The 23087-nt window shown below is 31.1% G+C and overlaps 1 protein-coding gene across 1 annotated transcript in view; it reads left to right on the top strand.

The window, feature by feature from the left end:
- The window catches only part of LOC131851778 (protein doublesex), a 79601-nt gene extending 62815 nt beyond the window's left edge, over positions 1–16786 (top strand). The window contains exons 2-4 of the mRNA XM_059202329.1: positions 7556–7699; positions 11698–11779; positions 16714–16786. Of these exons, the coding sequence (XP_059058312.1) occupies positions 7556–7699; positions 11698–11779; positions 16714–16786 (299 nt within the window). The remainder of the gene's footprint in view (positions 1–7555; positions 7700–11697; positions 11780–16713) is intronic.
- The last annotated feature ends 6301 nt before the right edge of the window (positions 16787–23087 follow it).

Below are 23087 nucleotides of genomic sequence, written 5' to 3'. Positions count from 1 at the left end.
TACGGATAAGTTCAAAACAATATTAGTAGATTGACATTGGGATTCATTAAAGAAAACGTTAGATATAGGTACCTACAGCATGTGATAGACAAAATGCATTAGTTTCAATAAGTTCTGAAATTATAGTCAAGGTATGAATACTGTAAAAAACAAGTCGACAAAATTGACAATAAATGCATTTTTCTTATGGATATTTTATAATTATTTGATAAATAATAATCGGTCTAGATAACCCAAAACTTCATTACTTACATATTTTTCGTATCTATCTAAAGTATTTAAAGTTTATTTATTTAGAAATTTAAAAAAAGAACACTTTTAAAATTTGGAACACAGGCAATGTCTGCATCGAGTCGCGTCGCTATCTAAGCATGCCAGTTTTCCGCGCGCCATTATCGCAACGTAAACAGAAAACTACGGCCTGGCCGAGCTTACGTAGGCGTTAGAGAAAAAAAGCGGTTCTATATTCAAAGTTGGTTCATCAGCCAATAGCGAGCGCAGTAGGCGTGGCGAAGCATTCCGATTGGCTGGTCGCATCGTTCCGCGCAGCACGTAGTGATGAATGCACGATTATAATGTTACGAGGCAACGGTTTAACGCTTTCTCGAAACATTAACCGATTTTCATTAGATTTTATTTTAATACGCGGTAAGACCGTTCTTGTGTTTTGGATATAAATGAAAATTTATTTGATGAATTATTGTAATAAACTTGAAACTTTGACGTTTTACGACTACAATAGATTTTATTTTAACTCCATTCTCTTGGAATGTGTCTCTCGAATCTTCTATTAGCGGATTGAATGGTTAGGTATTATTATTATCTTTATAGATATACTAGGTATACCAGAACCATATACTTCTACATGTGTATTTATCCACACTGAGGGTACTTAGAGATTATTATTATTATTATATAGTTATTAAAATTTTGAAAATACAAATAGATGCAGAATTCTCCGTCAATGTACTTTGGAAACGAGTACGGTTGATTCCAAGTAAATTCACCACGATGTTGTATCAGATCTGACTTTTTCGTGATCAACAAGAGCCTCGGCAGAGTGTTTGTATTATAAGGGGTTTAAAAAAGGGGTTGTTAGTTATGGGGACTGGTGGGTCCATTGCTAGCAAAGTACTATGGCAAGTCGATCTCCACGCGCTCCTGGAAATCATCGTGACCAATTCTAACTCTGCTAGAGCAGGCCGGAGCGCCATTTAATTATCAGAAACGAAAAAAAAAATGTTTTAATAAATTGAGTAATAATTATTAATATTTCTGAGTCATAGCCTTTAGAATTAGGGCCGGGGTAACCTCAGGTCGGGGTAACCTTGGATCGGGGTTACCTCAGGTTGGGGGCACAGTGAATAATGCTATTTGCCCCACCTTCTAATATCTTCAATGTGTAAGTTAACTGACTCGCAGGCAATAGATAAGTCCTGCCTTTACATAGGACAGACCCGTATCTAGTCAGGATTGGTCAAAAGGTCCCTTTACATTCAAATGTAGAGGTACTGTTATCTTTGTATCGAAACTATGGCGTTTGAGTCATAAACTTGCTCGCCATTGTTTACTTCTAAGTACAACTTAAAGGGAAATAAGTAAATGGAGGCCACAGTAAAACACCTCCCATACTTATTTATTCACCACAGTTAATGTGAAGTGACAAGGAAACACCTTTTATGTAAACTAAAGTGCATCGAGCGATTTTAATACTTATGCGTAAGTGCCTACTGTTACGTAGTAGGTACCTATAATAGATAGTGATGTGACCAAGTGCTTCTGTGTATATTAGATATCGATGTTTTTCAATATTTGTTTTATTAATTTATAGAATTTTTGTCAGAACTTATTTAGTTTATTTTATTTTGTAGATATATTTGTTGGAAAATCTTGTTACTATATTTTACTTAGTCATATGTATTAATGCGAAAGTAAATAGGTATATCTCCGCCTTTATGGTTTACTTAAACAACTGAGCCAATTTTGCCAAAAACTTATATACAGATAGATTTGAACTTAGTGAATGACATAGGCTAACTGAGTATATAAACCACAATAGGGGATGAAAATTCCCATGGGAAATGAATAATTTCTCAGAATGTTATATAAAATTAACATGAAAAGACTACTAGTTATATACAGGAAAGTAAATTCTCTGCTAATGTCAAATAAAAGGTCGATCCTTTTGTTTAACACCAGCTGATACCAGAGAAAAATAATTTAAATACCCCTAAACGACATAGAATGTTATAAAATCCTGTTCTATGTCAAATTCAATCATTTTAAGAGAGCGTAGCTTACCGCCATATTGGAATTACTAACGGAGCCAAACACATTAATCCTCAGATATGGGATTTCATGAGGCCGTACTCGCATGTGCATCACAGTGTATTTTATGGTGTGCATGGTGTCGACTATAAACTTGAAATTTATAGGCAACGGTCACTTTCATCAATTTCAACAGTCACCGTCAACTTGTCCATTCCATATAAAAAATCTAACGGTAGACGGTATCTAACTGCTATTAATCATATTTATGAAGCAAACCACTTCCGATAATCACGGGTTTTCTTGCATGGTATAAACATTTGTATTCGTGAGTATGATTATTGATATAAGTTTGGATGTACAAAAAAATCTCAGTATTTATATCAGTTATCTAGTTTATCAGAAGCTCTGCGTAGTTTGGGCTGTGTCAATTGTGCACTGTTTTTATTATTATTTGTATGAGTCGCTTGTTAACAAAGCCGTCTCTTTATTTGCGATCTAAACCCAAAAGCGTCTCTGTTACATTGTCAATAAATTCCAGAATCGGCAATACTTAAGTGTCATGTTGTGCCATGCACAAATTAGTAGGCATAATTCGCCGTCTCCATGGTTTTACTCATATTCCGGCGATGTGTGCCCAGAAGAATACAACTACCATCTTTGAAATACAATTTGCGCTTATTCAAGGGGCCTGAGAAGGAGACAACCCTAGCCATCATAATAGTCAGGACAGCTATGATGCTAGTCTTTGTTAATCATGTACCTAGTTGATGTAAAAAATATAAATTCTTAATCACTTATCTATCACCATTATTTTAATTAATAGGTAGGTACTGCCTAATGGTATGTACTGGCTACTGCTAGTAGAGGATAATACAATGAGTTTGAAGTCAGTTCATTTACATAGCCCAACGTGGCTAATTCACCATGATGATGTCTTGGAAAAATGTATTTAAGGTAAATTGCTAAAGCGTTGGGTCTAATGATTCCATTAGATCCAATGGGGTCGAATTAATTATTAGGAATGTCTAATAACCCTATCCCCCCAATCACTTACCATCAGTTAGCTCATTATTGGCGCAAGTATAGAAAAACTATCGACCGTTAGCTGTTGAAATACTTAAAGAAGAGTAGATATGTGCGTTGTATTTTATACAGAAGCGTAGCGTGCCTTGGCGGGGCCCCATGTAAAAATTTACCTAATTAATGGGGCCCTTACGAAGGCTAAAGATTTCTCACAAAAGAAAAAAAAATGCATAAAATTAAAAGATATATTTATTCATCATAATTATGTATTATTCCATAAACAAACAATTAACATTAAATATAGGTACACTTCCCTTGCCTTTTTTCGGCAAACTCATTTATAGCCGATGCGGGAAAAAAAATATTTTTTTCTTTTGTCATTTGTGAAATAAAAAAAAAATTGGGTACTTAATGTTTGTTTTCGCATGTACAGGGCCCGTAGCCCGTGGGCCCGTATAATTAATACACTAGATACGGCTAGCTACCGAGCTACGCCCCTGTTTTTAGGTATATCTACATTTACACAACGATATCTTCGTTGTAGGTTACCTATGCGTTTCGGTATGTCGATACCGATTCTTTGCGCAACCGTCCACTGATTAACATTACGCCACTCATGCGAAGTGCATGTCAATTACAATTAAAATGAAGGGAAAAAATTATATATATCATCTATACGTCACATTTAGTGCACATTGTGCAAATGGATAAACTGGTACTATGCGCCCATAAAATTTTATTACCATTTGGAGCGTGAGTAGTATGAGTAGTACCTACCTATTGTGTATACATAAACGTAAAGTATATACGCTAGTATATTATATTATATGGGTTCACCATTTTTATGTATATCATTTGATTTTTTTTGCCGTTGAACATCAAATAGAATGTTATGATAATGATAATGAATGCCTTTTTTGTTGGTGATCATCATCAGGTCGAATGGTCGAAATCTTTTCGTTAACGGCTCAACGGCAGTCATTCAGATCAATCATAATAATTTCATCTTAAATTATATTAATAATTCGTTTCATTCGAAACTACTCGTGTCCAAGATTACTAGGACTGAATACTAACCTACTACTTTTGTTATTCAAATAGTTGCTTCTATAATGCTAATAATTTACATTTTTAGTATACAATAATTATGCAAATCTTAACATTTATCTTAAAATTTTCCTACAGTTTTGTTTTTTGTAGCGAATGTTATTCAATATTAATTATTGTAGCAAAAAATAGCAAGAATTAAAATGCTTATACATAGGTACTTAAAATTAAGTCTATTTTAATCAATCTAGACGTCTTATTGACTTATTACTTATCGATATCGACTAAATCAACAAAGTAACATCACTAATTATCTATTTAAAACATAGAACACACGAAAGATGCTCCGTTGATACGGCTTAATTAAGTAATACCCTACCCGCCGTATTGAAATCGTAAAGCGAACAGTGGAAAGCCATCCGCAATAAAGGCTACGTAATAAAACGTGGATATCAGTTGCTGCTCGTTGCAGTGCAGTGCAACGTTCACGTTCAGTTAGGTATATACTTGTAATTCCTATTGTATTGCAACTTTTTTAAACGATGGTACACTAAACTAGTCATAGTTATACTCAAGCTATAATAAACCGACATATAAGCCTATATTCAAAAGTAAACATTATGATTATATTCTGAAGGAACAAAATGAATGTTAACTGCCTACTGTTGTTATATGCAATATATACTAGTATATTATATGTAGTGGTTTATATTACGTATATATTATTGTTATGTTAGCACATTCGTATTGACATATTTATACAAGTTAAGTAAAAACCAAAAGTATGTTTATTCTAACTGTTGGGTGGTGCTGATCTTTATAGTTTCATTTCTATAGGAAGAAAATGGTAATGAGTAGGGAGACTACGATGCACCCGAGGACCAACTCTTAGCTAATGGATACGATTTAAGTCTAAACTCACCATTAGGAGTTTTTAATTTCGATCCCTGCTGTAATGATATAAGGATCAATCACTGCTGTTGATGACAATGACGAACTCTACGAATCTACTATGTTTGGTTTTTATTAATTTCGAAAAATTATTACTTGGTTTTTGTGGAACTATGAATCAACTTGGGTTGCAACGTTGTCAAGGTTCATAATAAATTCTTGTTTAGTGCAGGTTTAATATAGAATTATAGATATTGCCTATAATTATAGATATGTATTTGTGCTCCTACGGTATCTATATAAGTGCTTACTAAACAGATTCTATAAAGTTCACATATAATTTAACTATCTAGCTGAGATTTAGTTTAAAATTTTTGTGTACTAATTCTTTGTATAATATTGTATTCAATATGCCTATATGTGAATAATTGTATAATTGTTACCAAATAAATGAATTCAATTTCACATGCAATAAAGACAAATGTCTGTTTAAATGTTAAGTGCAAACAAAAAGACGGGCATACTGCAATACCACATACGAGACTAAAAGCGTGACGAACTGTGTCCAAGTGTCCATAGAGCGTTGAATAGCTTTTTTATTGTCTACACGGTTCTCTCCGGCACAAAGGGAAGCCATAAAAGCCCTAAGTGTCCACGATGCGACCTTCTGTCCCGCGCTTTATGGTCGCTAGTGATGTGCCACCTCGATTATATTTCTAATCCTTGTTTATGGTACTCGATTCACGGCTATGATTGACCATTGTTTTTTTTTATTGATAATATCTAATCGTGTAAAGAAGCAAAACTGTACAGCCTTCGCTTGTTAGTTGTATGATTCGTAGGGTTGTACGAAATGTAACGAATAAATTGTGATTGGATTTGGAGATGTTCCTTCGGAAGTAAAAACTACAGTATCTTGACGTTATTATTGTATTGCATTTAGGTTTAGATAAATGATTGTACAGAGCCCTATAGCTATATAGTTTATTCAAACATCTTTTGCAACCCGCGTGCGTGAGTGAATTGTCGTGAATATAATATATTCGTATAAACATAATCTGAGACTAGTGTCGCGAAATCTTTAATGTTGATGGGGGTCATGAGCCATGATTTCACTGAAGAGAAATAACTTTCAAAACTTGTTTCACTAGATTCTCATTAGTCTAGCAATTATCACTTCCCATAGTCGCAGGTTCGATTTATCGCACGATACAAACATTTGTATTAATAAGTATGATTGGTTGTATTGGTCAGGTGCTTTCTATGTATATTAGGTACCTATGTGTTTATAACAAAATATATTTACGTATTTCTATCGGTTCTCTAGTAGATAACCATAGCTCTGCCTAATTTGGGACTAAATGATGAAGTGTAAATTGTCCTGGATTATTATTTTTTTTTTTTTATTTATTATATCCCACTTACTAATGTAAAGAAGGCTTTATGTTATGATATACTCCTTGTATAAAACTTTAATTTTTCTTCGAATTAATACAGCTTTTAACGTTACTTCACAACTATATGACGCAATGTTTATTTACAGTACCACTGTTATAACAATCTCGGTAAATGTAAATAAAGTGTCAGTTAACAATGAGACGTTAAATATTTACTGTATTGTTTAGTAAGAAAGCATTACTGGTTGTTGTGTGGTAGTATGGTATAACTATACCATACTACCTATATTACTACGAAGACATTACAGAATAAGAGGCATGACATCTTTGTCCTCTGGAATGGTGGCAACGCAACAGTGCTATTACGGGGGTCATATGATGTCCGTAGTCCTATTAATGTATATAGGCGATAGTTACTGCTGCCCTTCATCAGCTTATTTACCATTCAAATTATCTGTATAATATATATAGGTATATATTAAAAATATAGATGTACCTACTAATAAATACAATGACCAGTGATTACTACAAATATAAATGCGACACCGGTGCTGTCTATCTGTGCATTTATAACTTTTCACGGACTAACCGGTTGAACTGATCATAATGAAATTGTATGCTAAGATGGATTTTTTTTATAAAATTATATAATTTTATAAAAAATAAATGCATAAAGCTCACGATGAGTATTACAGTATAATACCATTGCACTTGATTGCATTGCTTTTATAATGTATACATATATGTAGATTGTATCCCGAGGACGGACATAGGCTATCTTTTATCTCATAAGAAGCAGACGTATCCACGGGAAATAGCTAGTAATTTATATGTCAATATATACTAAATTCACAAAGCCATGAGTACGTTACGTACGTTTTAGTGTGTAATAATATATGTACTAAAGATTTTCTTTTTCCTTTCAGCGGTGTCCCTCGAAACCTTAGTGGAAAACTGTCACAAACTTTTGGAGAAGTTCCACTATTCGTGGGAAATGATGCCCCTAGTCCTCGTCATCCTGAATTACGCGGGAAGCGACCTGGACGAAGCGTCGAGGAAAATTGATGAAGGTAGGTGCACAATTACATATAAAACATATTTATGTATATATAGTTATGTCCTTTTGCGAGGCGATTGTACTACGAGATTTTTGGAGTAGTGGTAATTTTTGCCACAATTCCAGGCATCGTGACGTGCTATCGCGAATTTATTGGCAAAATTATTTTCTCTATTTTCTATAGTTTCTTTTTTTTACGCATTTGTCTGTGGACTGTATGCATAGGGTATATAGTAGAAATATAAATAGTTTTTATTGAAATAAACTTAATATCACTTTTGATCCATTCGGAAAACAGACTTATGACAAGAAGATCGCAAAAGAAACTTACGTTGTTAGTCTTTTAAATAAATATTGTTCAGTTCATATTTAAGATTTTGAATAACAAAATAGCAATAATACATAGCAAAATAGCAAGAGAATATGTAGTTAGGCCGCCTTGTTAATGTGGACAATAGATAATCCGAAGATTTACTTACGTGTTTGTTGACGGGAGATAACGACATAAGACTTTCACATAACATTTGGCTTCAATTTGATATATACATACGACTTTTTCACATGTATATGTCAAATACAGTTAATATCAGAACAATGACTAAAATTATTAATTAATAAAGTTACGATACCTATAATATCCACCCATCTTTCACAATGAAACGGAAATCATAATTGTAACGAGCCATCAATTCGAACTTCTAGCAGTGTCCTCATACTAAAGTCGAATCCTTCAAGCAGGAGTTAGCTTTCAATCGGCTCCTTAAGTCTTTCCGCTGATCTAAAGTACCCTCCGCGCTCACGTTCGTTTGTCCAGTGAGGAGGTAAAATCCAGCGGCATTAGAATATTGCCATAAAAACATAGTAATTGCTTGTTATGTTCGTAATATACATTTCATAGACAACTTATACGTTTTTGCATAAATCTATCATATCGTTAAATTAGATCATTGCTCGGTTTTTGGATGCGTGTAGAAAATAATTTTGCCATAACAATTTCACTTTAAAAATCTAATCTACCATATAGTAAATTGAAACAGTTGATTACAGCTGCTTATCAGAATTGTAAAATATAACAATAGATAAATAATATAACACATTTTATAAAAAAATATGTTTATTTAGGTATTTCTCAGTAAATTTTCTTAAAATTCTCAGAATAAAATTTTTATAAATGAATTTACGATTGGTAATCAATATATTAGCTAATATTAATATTAAAAAAAAGATTGGTAACATTTAAATTTTAATAAAAACATTAAGTTATATATATAAATGATCATCATCATCATCATCGCAGCCCAGAAGACGTCCACTGCTGGACATAGGCATGAATGATACTTATAAGCTATTTTCTGAATTATAATAACAAACATTGCAATTTAATCAGTAATCAACTGTTTTAATTATTACATGTATTATTTTAGTAGCTTTTGGAAATAAAAAAATAATGATTTATATTAAAACTTAAATTTAATCTAACTCGGATATCATTTTAGGAAACTTTTATTGTGTTGGCTATTGGATTAATTTTGATGTATTGAATGATTTTCAGTAATAGTACCTAGTAAGCAGAAGATTTTTTTTTATTTCCACATCTCTTACTCTTATTATTGTATTTTTTTATAAGTATTTAATGGAAATCTTTTGTTAACAGTTGTTTGTTAATGATTAATCAGATGCCTTTCAATCTCGTAAGTGTCTAGCATAGTTTTAATACATTTTTTGTATATAGGTATATATATTCTTTATTGCTCTTTAAATACAAATATTTAAGTATTGTATAAAAATAAAAATAGTACATATTTCTATAGTCCTGTTAACTACTGGCTTCGAAGTAAATTTATATATCTACTTATATATAGGTACATACGTACCTATGTGTAAGAATATACAATAAATTATATCGAGGTAGTAATTATTGATATTACCTTAAAAATAAATATAAGTTAAATATTAACAAATATAATAAAAAATCTTAATATATTTTGAAAAAAAAAATCAAATTTTTATCTTTGTAAATTTATTTTTGTCTATTCTCTTATATTTGTTTTCTATAGACTTACTTTTTATATATATTTTTTTAAATTCTATTTTATAAATGTATTAATCTAATTTTTATACAACATAAGTACTGGCATTCTGTAATAAATACTGAACAAGAGATATTCATTACTTTATTTGTAACTATATTAAAAATGCATATTGTTGATTAAACTTAGTACTAGAGCCATAGACAATAAATTGCATATGAGCGTTATGATTGCAACTTGTTAATTAGTACCTACGTCTAATGTTTTTATTTCTTTCCATTGATAATAATTCATTGACAATAATTGATACAGAACTCATTTATATTAATATATGCATTAAGTACATACCTATATCTTTCTTCTAGATTAAAACAGACGTATTTTGTTATAAACTATCTAAAATGCAATTAAATTTTATTTCTATAGGAAGTACGAATAATGAATGTTCAATTTATGACATAAAACATAAATATGTATCTATTTTACATATATTGTTAACTTATAATTAGTATAATGACTAATTAACTGTAAAATTTAATTTTCTAAGAATAATAAAGATCGAAGTTTTTTTAATACAGCGTTACGTACACTATTTTATTGGTATAATACACTATAAATAATTAAATAGAATTATTTGAGTTATATTTAAGATGTGAACTATTATCGTTACTACAATGCAATCAACAACAATAGTAGAGAAAATGTCATTGACACACGATAATAATAATAATAACAATAATTTCTCTCCCTGGGGCCCTGAACCCCGGCCGACTATGCTTCTACCGGGGGTATGTTGCCATCTCCTCTCCTTAAGAGGGGAGATGAGAATAATTGGAAAAAAAAATAATAATATTTATTCATGATACACATTCACATTTTAATTTACTGTAGTTCTACACTAGGCTCGCAGGCCTGTATTGTAGAGACTGGAGTGACTTATTATTGTGTACATTTTACATGTTTACCCTTTATATTAATAGCTATTTGAAAAATGGAACTTGTGTGTAAAATGTAGGGAATAAAAACAATAACGATGATTCTATATACTAGAAATAGCAGAAATTTATGTAACTCACATATATGCAAAATAAAATCTTTCATATAAACTTCACAATTACGTATCGACTTAGTAAAAGTTTGTTAGTGAAAGATTAGTTTAATTATTAAATTAACCTTTCACTAAGAAATTTTCAAGAAATTAGTTTAGTTAATCAAATTTCCGATTAGTTTAGTTAATTACAGGTTACATTAGGTTCGTTATGCAAAGTTGATCAATATATACTATCTTTTATGTATTTAGTTTAGGGGTTACAATGTATAACATGAATTTAAATAAGATACATCACAAATAAACCTAACCCAGCAAAAAATACCGCTTTTCAGTTTTATAAAATTAAACCCTACAGTTCTTATTACTTCATTTCATATAAAATATTTAGACAAACTAAAAATTAGTATTGTAGCTATTGAAGTTGTTATAAATAGTTTTTATAACAACAAAACATGTTGCGTCGGTACACGCGTATATATATTCTACATTCTTATACTTTAAAGTAACTCTATACAATCCTCCATCATTATGGGTAGTACTGAAATAACCTATTTAATAACATTATATAGGTATTTTACAATATATCGAAAATATAGTAGTTCTTTGAAACTGTAATAGACATATTATTAAACAATAGGTATTAATAAAGAAATTGGTTTATAGATATCTTTGATAGAGAAACAATTTGCAATTGTAACTGCTAGTAATGACAATATATCGCACTCCTGACAATAAAAATAATTAATAAAAAAAATAAAGTGTTGCAAATTCGACCATAATTTAAGATTCCAAAGATTATTTTCCAAAAATTAAATGAATAATTAATAATAAACATTATTATTAAGCGTGCGATGTATAGGTTATGTTCCATTAATATGCATTTTTACCATATTTTCTTGCTTTGCGAGTGTTTTTGTTTATTGTTCACAGGAAAAATGATCATCAACGAGTACGCGAGGAAGCACAACCTTAACATCTTCGATGGTCTCGAATTAAGGAACTCGACTCGCCAGTACGGACTTTAATAGTAATATAGTTTTTCCAAAACACAAACACACATACACATACTGAACATACATTTATTATTAAGTTAACACATTAACTACTATCTGTCTATCATTATTACTATCTATTCATTATCGTTATCATCTGGTTAATATATTTTGAAAATGGAACATTTTAGAAAAGGATAAAGGATTTTATTTTAAAGATTTATTATATTTTTATATTAAACATTTAACTAATGAATTACTATGTGGTGTTGGAAAGGGTAAAACAATTAAAAATTTGGAAAACTCAAACTTTTTCCCAAATATAATTATGGTTGAACCAAGAATTAGTTAATAATGCTTGTATATAATGAACATTAAAGTAATCGTGCAGTTGAAAATGTAAAACAAAAACAAAAATCAATTTTTGTGGAAGTTATTCGGTTTTGTGAATTAATATTTTTATTAATCTATATATCCTCAAATAATTGTAAACAGACTGTTTCGTTAATGCTATTACTGAGTTTCGAATTGTCATACCCATCACTAATCTTGTATATCATTTATTTAGAATCAGTAGTTGATTATATCCATAACTAAATTATTAACCTAATAATAAGTAGCCCTCTTAATAAGAGTTGCAACATCGCTATCTGTTGTCAAATTATTATTAATTACAGTCTGATCCGGCAAACTTTGTTCTGCCATATAAATATATCTCTCTCTATAGGGATCCTTATCACCTAGGGTTATAAATAATGGTCTACGATCTTTTTTAGAACATCAACACACATCAAAAGCTGTAGTAGTTTAATAACAAACACGGACGCGAGATTTTTATATATACCTACTATCCTATATAGTACATAAATATCTCGTGTCACAAGAAAGTTATTTTATATATTTTTTGATATTATACCAATGCCGTAGATCTTACAAATAAAAAAACAATAGTTTCTTAAACAGCTTATATATTATGATAACAAAGTTAGCGCCAATATCTGTATTGCTTCCTAGGTCCGGTCGCCACATGTGTAGCGAATCAGCTGTTTTACTTTGGAAACTAATAATTTCAGTACAGTGAAATATTTCATATGGTTTCTTTTACTTCTCTAAAATAGATGTTACTATTAGTTTATTTAAATAAAATAATAATGTTGAAAGATAGATATATTGTAATTCTTACTAAGAAAAATCTCTTAAGTTGCTAGACGAAACTTATGTAGCTTAAATTTCGACTTTAATGTCGATGCAGTAAAATTACTAGAATGAAACGTTAGTTTTCAGCGTGTTACCGCCTGTAAAATTGCCGCATTTATGCTATTGTACCATGTTTCTTACAAAAAAGTAAATATAGATATGATAATATGATATATATAAAAATTTCTATGTATAAATGTATCATATATAATGTAATTAAATGTAATAATCCATATTATATTATCAGATATATTATGGATAGTTTTTTTGAATAATTCAAGTTCAATTTTCTACTTAAGGGCTACAAATATTTTCACGAAGAACTTTATTTGTACAATTAGTTATTATGATTTTGTTTTAAAAAAAACAAATTCTTTTGAATCTTTAATCGACAGATTTTCCTAAATTTATTTCGCATCACTATCTTGTAACATTCGATAATATTTATGATATTTTGCTGCATTTACATGTAAGTCGAACTGTAGTGCGAACTGCTTACATTTAATCGAATGGCATTACTAAAAATACGCTACAATAGTTTTTCAAAAAAGATTTTCCACTAAATTACTACCTAATTCCAGTTACTAAAAGCAGTCCGGACTATACATAAACTCACAAACGACTACCTATTTGGACTTAATTTCATATTTAGACAAACATATAGAAATAGATACACATATTTAAAGAACTGAATTTGCAACATTCTCAAAAACGAAACGAGTATACCTTATAAAATGTATTTTATTTTGCCTGATCAGTTTTAGTTGAATAAAATGGACACTTTTATATTTAATACTTGGTAATGTAAAATATATATCATTCGAGACATATTTTTCTATTAATTAATTTATTTATATAATAAATCAGAAAAACCTGTGCATATAGAAATTATGCAATTTAAATAGCTGTATTTAGTTGGGGAATATAATCAAAATATTTAAACAAAGTTAGAGTTAAAAATAATTACATATTATACTTGCAAAACTATTGAATTATTTAAAAACAAAATTCGAGTTAATTCCAATAATTTAATTTCTTTCATACTAAGTAACTTTTAATTCCTACTAAGTAATACTAAAGTCTCATTTTTTTATTATTAATGTTATAATTGTTCATTATTATACGTACTACAGAATAATAAAATCATCTTAAAGATAAATAAAAAATTCAAACCCGTACGCATCGTATTGCATCACAACACTTTCGTTTCACAGGCTATAAAGAAGAAGGCTATAATTTTTCTTTTTCAAATACATCTAATAGTTTCAGAGATTAGCTAGTTCACACAATCAACACATATCGGTATAGATGTTAGATTAGTTCCCGGAAATGTAGGATTTTTTGTTCAATTTTATCTCGTCTGACGGGCTCAGTCTATCGACGAGAGCAATCTCGGTGCATTTGTTACCGTCGCATAGTAAGAACTAAGTAATTTGTAACCCGTCTGCCATCCGCAATCAGGCTTGTCGAGTGGCCATTAATTTTTATGGAGCAATTATTAGAACATTCTGTTTGTTTGTATATCTGTTTGTGTATTTTGTGCGTAAAGTACCGAGGTGGGCTTTGTAAGTTGAGTTTCGGTTGATAGGCATGTCATCTTAGTACTCCAAAATGTCGTAATGTACGTAATACTGCTCATGTATGTAGTTGACATTTTCAACTTTCCATAAGGTGTTCTGTCAGGTTGTTTGCTTATCCAATTTTATAAATAAAAACGATTATCGAATTCAATTGCCATATTTGAAACATCGTTGCTCTGTAGTACCTAAATATTTAATTTAATGACAACATGAACACTATTGTGTAGATATTTCACGGCATGCAATTATTTTTTTATTTTTTTTAATAATAATCAAATTGGCATATGTCTTAGGACAAGCTGAGGTTCTGAAGCAGTAAAGTAGTAAATACAGGAACAAAATTAACACTATCAAAACAAAGGCTAAAAATAAAAATGGAATTGGGTACACGTCTGCGCTTATGCTATAACGCTGGCATGGCTGATGTTAGCATGAGCGACTTCATGCTCATCCTGGTCAGTTAGCATATCGTAGCGAATTGGCCAGGAATTAACTTAACGTTTGTATTCAGATCCATTTCCCCCAGATATTTCCTACTAGTATCGACATAGTAAACAACAATTGTTGGTACGTAATATTATTTCTAACTCTGAAGATATTGTGCACGATCTGCTTGCACTGTGATTAATGTCAGCTGTCACGGCGTGCGTACGCGCATCTCTTTTGTTGTTTGTCCGTCTGGCCGACGGCCAGTATTAACTAAAGTAGTCCATCGTAGCTCGAGCATGTCCATCTATTTACTCATCTGAAAAAATCGCAAAATTATATACTTCTTCTAAAGTACGTAAACTTTTTTTTAATGAATATATGTGAACATTGTCTACGATCACATAATTATGTTTTTTATTTATTACAAACAGAAAATACTTATTGAATTTATTTTTACAGTTTACAGTCGGTTTAATAAAGGAACGTTTTATTTTTATAATTTATAATAATATTATTGATATTAATTATTAAAAAATAAGTTACCAAAATACTATATGTATATGTTAATATATTTACGTATACATCGTAAAATATATTAATCTTCGGTCTTGTGAAAGGTATCATGAGTAAAATGTTTACCGGATCTTTATGAAATTTGGGGTGACGATAACCTACCCTGTTACCGTTTACCATCAGATGGACCGTATGCTACCGTCATGCTATATAAAAAAAGCTAGTACCTCGGGAACCGATAGTATCCTAGGTATAGTATTTATAGTCGTATTTTATCACATAAAAAGACATATCTCGCGGATAACATCTACTTGAATAAATTTAGTACTTCTGCTGTAAATCTTCCGTTATTAGAATTTAAAATTTAAAAAAAATACAATGCGTGTTACTCTTGTTGTAAGAATATATGGCGAAATCCATCACACAAACGGGTTTTTCTGATTTATATAGAAGTTTCTCGCATTAAATTTTACTTTTTGTATCAATTGTATTGACGCTGACATTTCTAAATATGGCGTTTGACTAGCATTCAATGCAATGTCTTTGTTGCAAACTCTTGAAATAAATATATAGCTATATTGTTTTCTATAATCGTGTATACCAATTACGAGTCAATCTAAACGACAATTATGCGGCTCCAACGCTTTTCCTGTTCGTCTTGATATTTAGTTTCAATAAATCGTAATTTTATAAATTTAAAGATTTTATATATTTATATTTTAAAAAATACATACATGCATTCAATTTCTGTTATAAAAAATTTACGTACGACTAATGATTATTTACGCATATACCTACTTATACTATTGATGAAATATGTATGTGAAACTACTTTTTGTTGCAATATTCATGTATTCTAGATAGCAATAATTAAGTATTCGACTTCTTTACCATGTTGCAAATTCATTTTCTCGTTTCATTAACAATTTACACTGTATGCTCTCACACAAACATAAACTTAGTTAATTTACACACAAAACAATATTCACACATATCGATAAAAGTGGCCAACTCAGCGAATCAATCGAATCAACACTGTTTAACCAGTCGTGATTTCCACTTTGCAGTGACCGGACGAAGGTGGAGAAATTCGAAATATAAAAAAAAGTATTGCATATTAGTGACGTTCGAAATACAAATTTCGAAGAGTCGAGTCGAAACGCGCGGTCATTATAGTGTTGTGCTAGTGTGTGTTATCGATATTATTTTATTTAGTGTTATTTTCTTTTTTGTAGGAAAATGCTGCAAAGCGAAATTAATAATATAAGTGGTGTACTATCATCGTCGATGAAGTTGTTTTGCGAATGATACTTTGTTTTACAAGTGCGTTGTTTTGTGTGGACGCATGCTGTGCGCCGCTGTGTGTTGCGAATACCGTCGGACAATACTGTGCTTGCTACACTGGACAATTAGGTAAGTTTTTTTACATATATATTTATTTTAATGTACCTATACAATACAATTAAAAAATCAAATATTAAACCGTAAGGTAATATATTAATGACATCAATATTGAATTATAGTCGTATATGTATAGCAAACTGAAACACTGTGATAGTTTTCATAGTAAATACTAAACATCTTTCCAAAAATGTTTAATTAACATTGTACGGTTACCGCCTTTGAAAGCTTTAATCGTATTGTATAATATCAGTACTATTGTATAAATTTAAATTAGACATTAATGATTTAGGTTTAATGGATAATTTCAAATGAATATTTAAATAAAATTACATAAATTTTACTTGAATATTTGACATATTTCATATTTATAGGTACTTATTTACTTTATGTATACCTAATATTTCGGATTTGCAATGCGATTAGTTCGGTTTATAAATTTTGACGGAATATATTCGATTATAATTGCATTCATTTGACATGATTAAGGTATAAAATTATTATGCGTCATAAATTTACAAGGTTGAATCGTAACCATAAATTATAATTGTATACACGTAGTAGTAAAATTGTATGCAGCAATTTGTACGATATCTATTGGAATATATTAACTTATAAAAAAATATAATAAACGTATAGTTACTAAGTAAAACTTTGACCAAGTAATACTGATATATAAAAAATATTAATTACAATATAAATATCGATATATTCGTACTCATCCCCTCATTACAACGATGAGTGCGAGAGACGAAATTTGAACGAGAGAACGAGAGAATTGAATATTTAATGCAAGATCCACACAAATATTGAACGTTAATTATCGTTTATAAGTAGAGAAACTATGTATTATCATTGAAGTGGATAAGCCTTTACATTCTGATCAAAGGGGAAACATTATCTTAATTAAACTAAACTATTATCTATATATGACAATATTAATTATAAGATAACAAATATTCATCTGTTTATGTAACGCCTGACAGTGAAACTTTGACTCTACTGCGCTATTTTTTATTATTATTATTTTGTCTATTGTATTATTTAAACACCTATGTATAACATTATTATCATATGCAAACGATAGAAACAGACGGAAACGTAGGGCTTCTTTGTCTATGGTTTGGTGGAATTCTAATGTTCCCCTTGTGTCCGAATAAATGAATAAAAGGTGAAATTTCGCTCGTTACACAGAATGAGGCAGTATGTATAATAGATTTATTTGTTACTTTATTTAGTACCTTTATTTCCTTATGGGTTGGACAGACAGAAAACGAATATGTATTCAATACTCTTACTTGTATATCTTCTTATATATAAAATTATCGTATCATAATGTTAGTTACATTACCCCTCCGAAATGGCTTGACGGGCTTATGAAATTTTATATGCATATTCAGTAGGTCTGAAAATCGGCTACTATCTACTTTTCATACCCCTAAATAATAAGGGCTGTCCCTCTCTAATATTTATTTTTATTTTATGGACAATTTTTTTATCATTTTATAATGTAGCATTCATACAACCCTAAATGTTTACCCTTCTAACACTAAAACCTATTTTTAATAGGGTTTTTAATATATATGACAAAACAACGTTTGCAGCGTCAGCTGTAGTCTGTTTTTTAATCCCGGAGACTAAATTGACAGTGTAAATGTCTAATTTTCAAATAATGTTACCATCTATAGCGGGGTAGTGCTGTACTTATATACATATAACATCTTTTACTTTTCTTAAAGATACCTGTCTACTCTAGGTTAGGTTAGTTTTATTTGCAACTTCTGCAGAAAACCTATCAATATAAGCCGAGGTTTATCACTGTTGCATTTGTATTATTATAGTTTAGGACCTCAGCTATAACCGCGAGTCGTTTACAGTTTTATAATATGCAATTAGGGATTGTAAAAATGTTAAATGGATTCCCGTAATGGCGCGCGTTGTAAAAGGCGCCCGTGTCGTAATGAGTGGAGTATAGGAATATTGCATTTATTCCCCGATTCCAAGAAATGCAATAACACTTTTGCAATTATGTTATGGTTGTGTTTTATATGTGCTGTTCACTTGTTAGGGATTTGTAAAATTGACGCCATCTTTAATTTTTCGGTACATTTTAAATGTATAATAGATACTGCAAATTTGATTTTATCTACTACTTGCCTCACCACGGTTCAGCCTAGTGCTCATTATTTTGTGAGATCTTGTAAAAAAATGTGGAGTTCTCTTTGTAATATAATATCTTCTTTGTCGATTCCTCTAGGCTGTGAGTCGTGACCACCAGGAATGATTCTTTTAACTAAAAGACTTCACTACAATAAAACTCTCCAGGCATCTCTACTCTGTGTCAAGTGGACCGCCGATTGCATATTTGTAATATATAATAGAAATATTAATTGATAGTATAAACATTGTACGTTTTGTACCGATAAATGCATATATACTGTAATATATAATGGTTCACCCGCAGCAGAATGCCCACCCCCGCAAATGCCCGCTCATGCTCGAGGCCCGAACCCAGCGGTGCATTATGGCCTGCGGAAGACTAGAAGAAGAAAGGCACCACGCGCCTCTCAATTAGCTGGGTATATATTGAATCAAACGTGGTAGGGAACAAGCCTCTTATCTTCTTATATTTAATTTGTCATTGGGAGTCAGAAATATAGACATATAAACTTTTTGTGGTCTATCACACAGACTAGTAAACTAGTAGATAAATAAACCAAGAAATCTATTAATTTTTTTGTAATGTCTATATACGTCTAATAAATTACAATTTTTCAAACATTTTTACTATTTTACTTTAAACCAAAATATTAAAATTGTATGAGAGATAATGAATGACGGTAGATCCTCATATTCATAAGTGTCTGTTTCTTATGACTTTTAAAATAAAATATAGCCTATGTCGGTCTTCATGATATAATCTATCTTCACGTAAAATTTTAATAAAATCCGTTCAGCCGTTTAGTCGTGAAAATGTAACAAATAGTCTCACGTAATTACACTTTCGCTATGGATAAGCCTCTGGTCTTAAATGTGTTCATACGGCCGGTGGTCTCATACCATCAAGCGTAAATAAAACGTATAATTAATTGCATTTAACAGAGTGTTTGTATTATTCAATTATCATGCGAACATAAACAGATTATTATCTAGGGTCAAAAAGTTAAATAATTAATTACATATAGATAAGTATTAATAAAGTCTGGTAACAGCATATTGCAAGAATTGTTATGATGTAGATATCATATTACAATTCTCGGTTCATATATTTTTTATCACGATTTAAAAATATGTATTCAAATCTGTAGTAAATAAGACAACTTTATATCTTCTTCTTTGCACTATCCCATTTTATGTGAGGCCCTAATTTTGATCCGCAAGGTCAATATGTTCCTCATGTGGATTCCAGCTGTCCTAATTTTAGGTTATCGGGTCGGGTAATCTTTCCGTCGCGATGACATTTCTCATGCTGGTCCACCAAGTACCTGAAGAACGTCCTCTACTTCTATTATGTTTTTGGGCAGTTGTAAAGCTTTTAATCGCATATTCCTTGTATCTTCCCATTACATGACCATATCTTCTGAAACGGCTTTTGGTGACTCTACTAGTCACTAAATAAGACTAGTAGATAAGTGAATAAGTATTTTATATATATTGTGTATGTATTTATAATATATATAAAAAAATTAACTATGTAACTATCAGTTGTCTACCACTCATAATAGAAGCAGAAAACTAAGCAATAGTTTGGGACTAGATAGTGCCTTGAGAATTGTCCCAAGCTATTATTACTAATACACCGTATAAAAGCAAATACACTGAATATGGTTGCACTATTTTTTCCTATATTCATTGCTGCAATTTAAAGTCGAGCCATGCAAATATGGCTGTAAAAGCTCCCGAGCTCATTTTCAATTACGGACAGTCGTCGTAAAAATTTAAAATGCGATATCTGCCAATAGTGTTCGTTCTGGCAACATTGCTGTGCGTTATAATTTCTTTTCTGCCCATTTTATAACCGCAAAACAGATTACCCGTATCCCCTATGTGTTAGAAATCTATTCTAGACTAGGTCTCGATTCGTATATACTTCGTTATCAAGTTATAGTTTGTATGGAATAGGAGTAAGGTTGATATTCGCTTGTAGGATTGTAAAATTTAATATTTTTATAGCGCTTTTTCGTTTCACTGTTTCAATGTTGACTGCGGTAGGTCCCGGTAGCAGGATGTGGTTGTTTTCAGTGTTGTAATATTTATATGTTTGTGTTCATGCTGGTAGGATTTGTAGGATTCGCATGGATGGATCATGCCACCGTTACCTATAGATAAGATGATAACATACTGACTAGTCGCCATTATAACTATTTTCCGTATGTAATATATGATGTCATTGGATTCTTTGGTTTTTATTGTTACCTAGCAAATTTATTTGCACAAAACTATTTATCATTAGAGAGAAAAAAAAAAGATAATTCCAAAGCGGAATAGCACGTAATGAAAGTAATAATATAAATGAAAGAATTAATAAAAGCACGGACCTTAAGACTGTGCATTTTCGGGATTAAATAAAAAAAAAACAACTCTTAGGAGATACGGTATCAATTATTATTATTATTATTATATTATTATAATCAATCACGGGTAAAACTACGGAAATTTTCTAGTATGTAAACTGTTATTGAAAACGTATAAAGTGTGTTATGGCTACAGCAACAGTGCTAATCTCCGTCGCAGCATCTAGTGGCTCGTTATCTCCAATGACTTCATCTGACACGTGAAATGATCAGCAATAACAATAATGACAACCCAAGACCATGCACACAGCGCCATCTAGTCTTAAGATAAGCAGATTTTGTATTATTGGTACTAGATAAGTTACACATTTTTTATACTTAATCACATTTATAATATATGTACATAAGAAATACCCAGACTAATAAAAATCTCATATTAATGAATGCTATTATGTGTTTCCATCACCGAAGAATCAGTCAGAATCCTCGCATGTTTCGATTTTCTTATATAAGGTTGGGTACTACTACCCACAACAGAAGCTCTACTTAGTGTGGGACTAGACGGCGCTGTGTGAATTCGTTATTTTTAATTTTGAACATTCCTCTCTGATGGCCCACTAGAGTATACCGTCATTAACGGAAGCGGCTGCACTAAACATCCTTTAAAAAAATACCTCTGTCTCCCTATAAGAGATACTCTGAGACATAAGTCGTGAAGGTATATTATTGTTAATCTCCTTCACTGCGTTTATTAACTCGTTATCTCCAATGACTTGACCTGCGACATGTGAAATTATTGCCAATTATCAATGTAGTTAATGATTACGACCCTAATGTGTCTTTGTAGGACTGCAGATAACCCCTTACTTAATATTGAGTATAATCTCGGACGCATCGCTCGAGATATAATAACAGTTTATCGCCGCTTTGGTTCCGTTTTGACGTAATTAATAATGGTACATATGACCCACGTTTAATAAACAGGATCGCGTTTCTAAGTCATATTATATACCTATTAATGTATTATTGATACTTATATGTAGAATTATATAAATAAAGAAACTATATAATATAATATAATAAATTAGAAATAGTTCAAAACTTACAACATAAGCTATGGAAGAGTTATGGCCTCCTGCCTCAAGGATTTTTCTGCTTAAAAGTATAAAAGTAAGTACTATATCGAACCAAGTAAACTAGTTCTTGTTCCTGATTAGCGAACTTTGAAATAGGACGAAATTAATAGATCTATGCAGGTCGCAGTGCTACAGGACTTCGCATCTGTCAAAAGCGCAAAACCCTCAATGAAAAAAGTAATAATAAAATACCCAAATAAAGAATTTTGAATCATGAAGGCTAACTATATGGCGAGAGATCTCGCCATATAGTTAGAGAGAAGGTAGTTAATATTAGAAGTTTGTGTCTTTTACATTTTAACATTTTCAGTCATTTCAAACGGGGACTGAAATTACGATCCTGAGCCGAGGTTCGAATCCCTAGCGGTGCCCTCAGACTAAAGTCGTATTCTTCAGGCAGAAGTTGGCCTTTATCGGCTCTATAAGTTCTTTTGGCGGTTTGGAGTGCTATCTTTGCCCCCTATTGTCCCGTGAAGTAAAGACCTGCTGCGGCCAACACCAATGTGCGACCAACGACAGTGAAATTATAGGGTACAGTCCTGCGTCACATGATATCTT

Source organism: Achroia grisella, unplaced genomic scaffold (genome assembly GCF_030625045.1).
Source record: "Achroia grisella isolate CSIRO2021 unplaced genomic scaffold, CSIRO_AGI_Agris_v1 utg807, whole genome shotgun sequence".
Classification (NCBI taxonomy): Eukaryota; Metazoa; Arthropoda; class Insecta; order Lepidoptera; family Pyralidae; genus Achroia; species Achroia grisella.
This window is presented reverse-complemented; position numbering and strand designations above follow the sequence as displayed.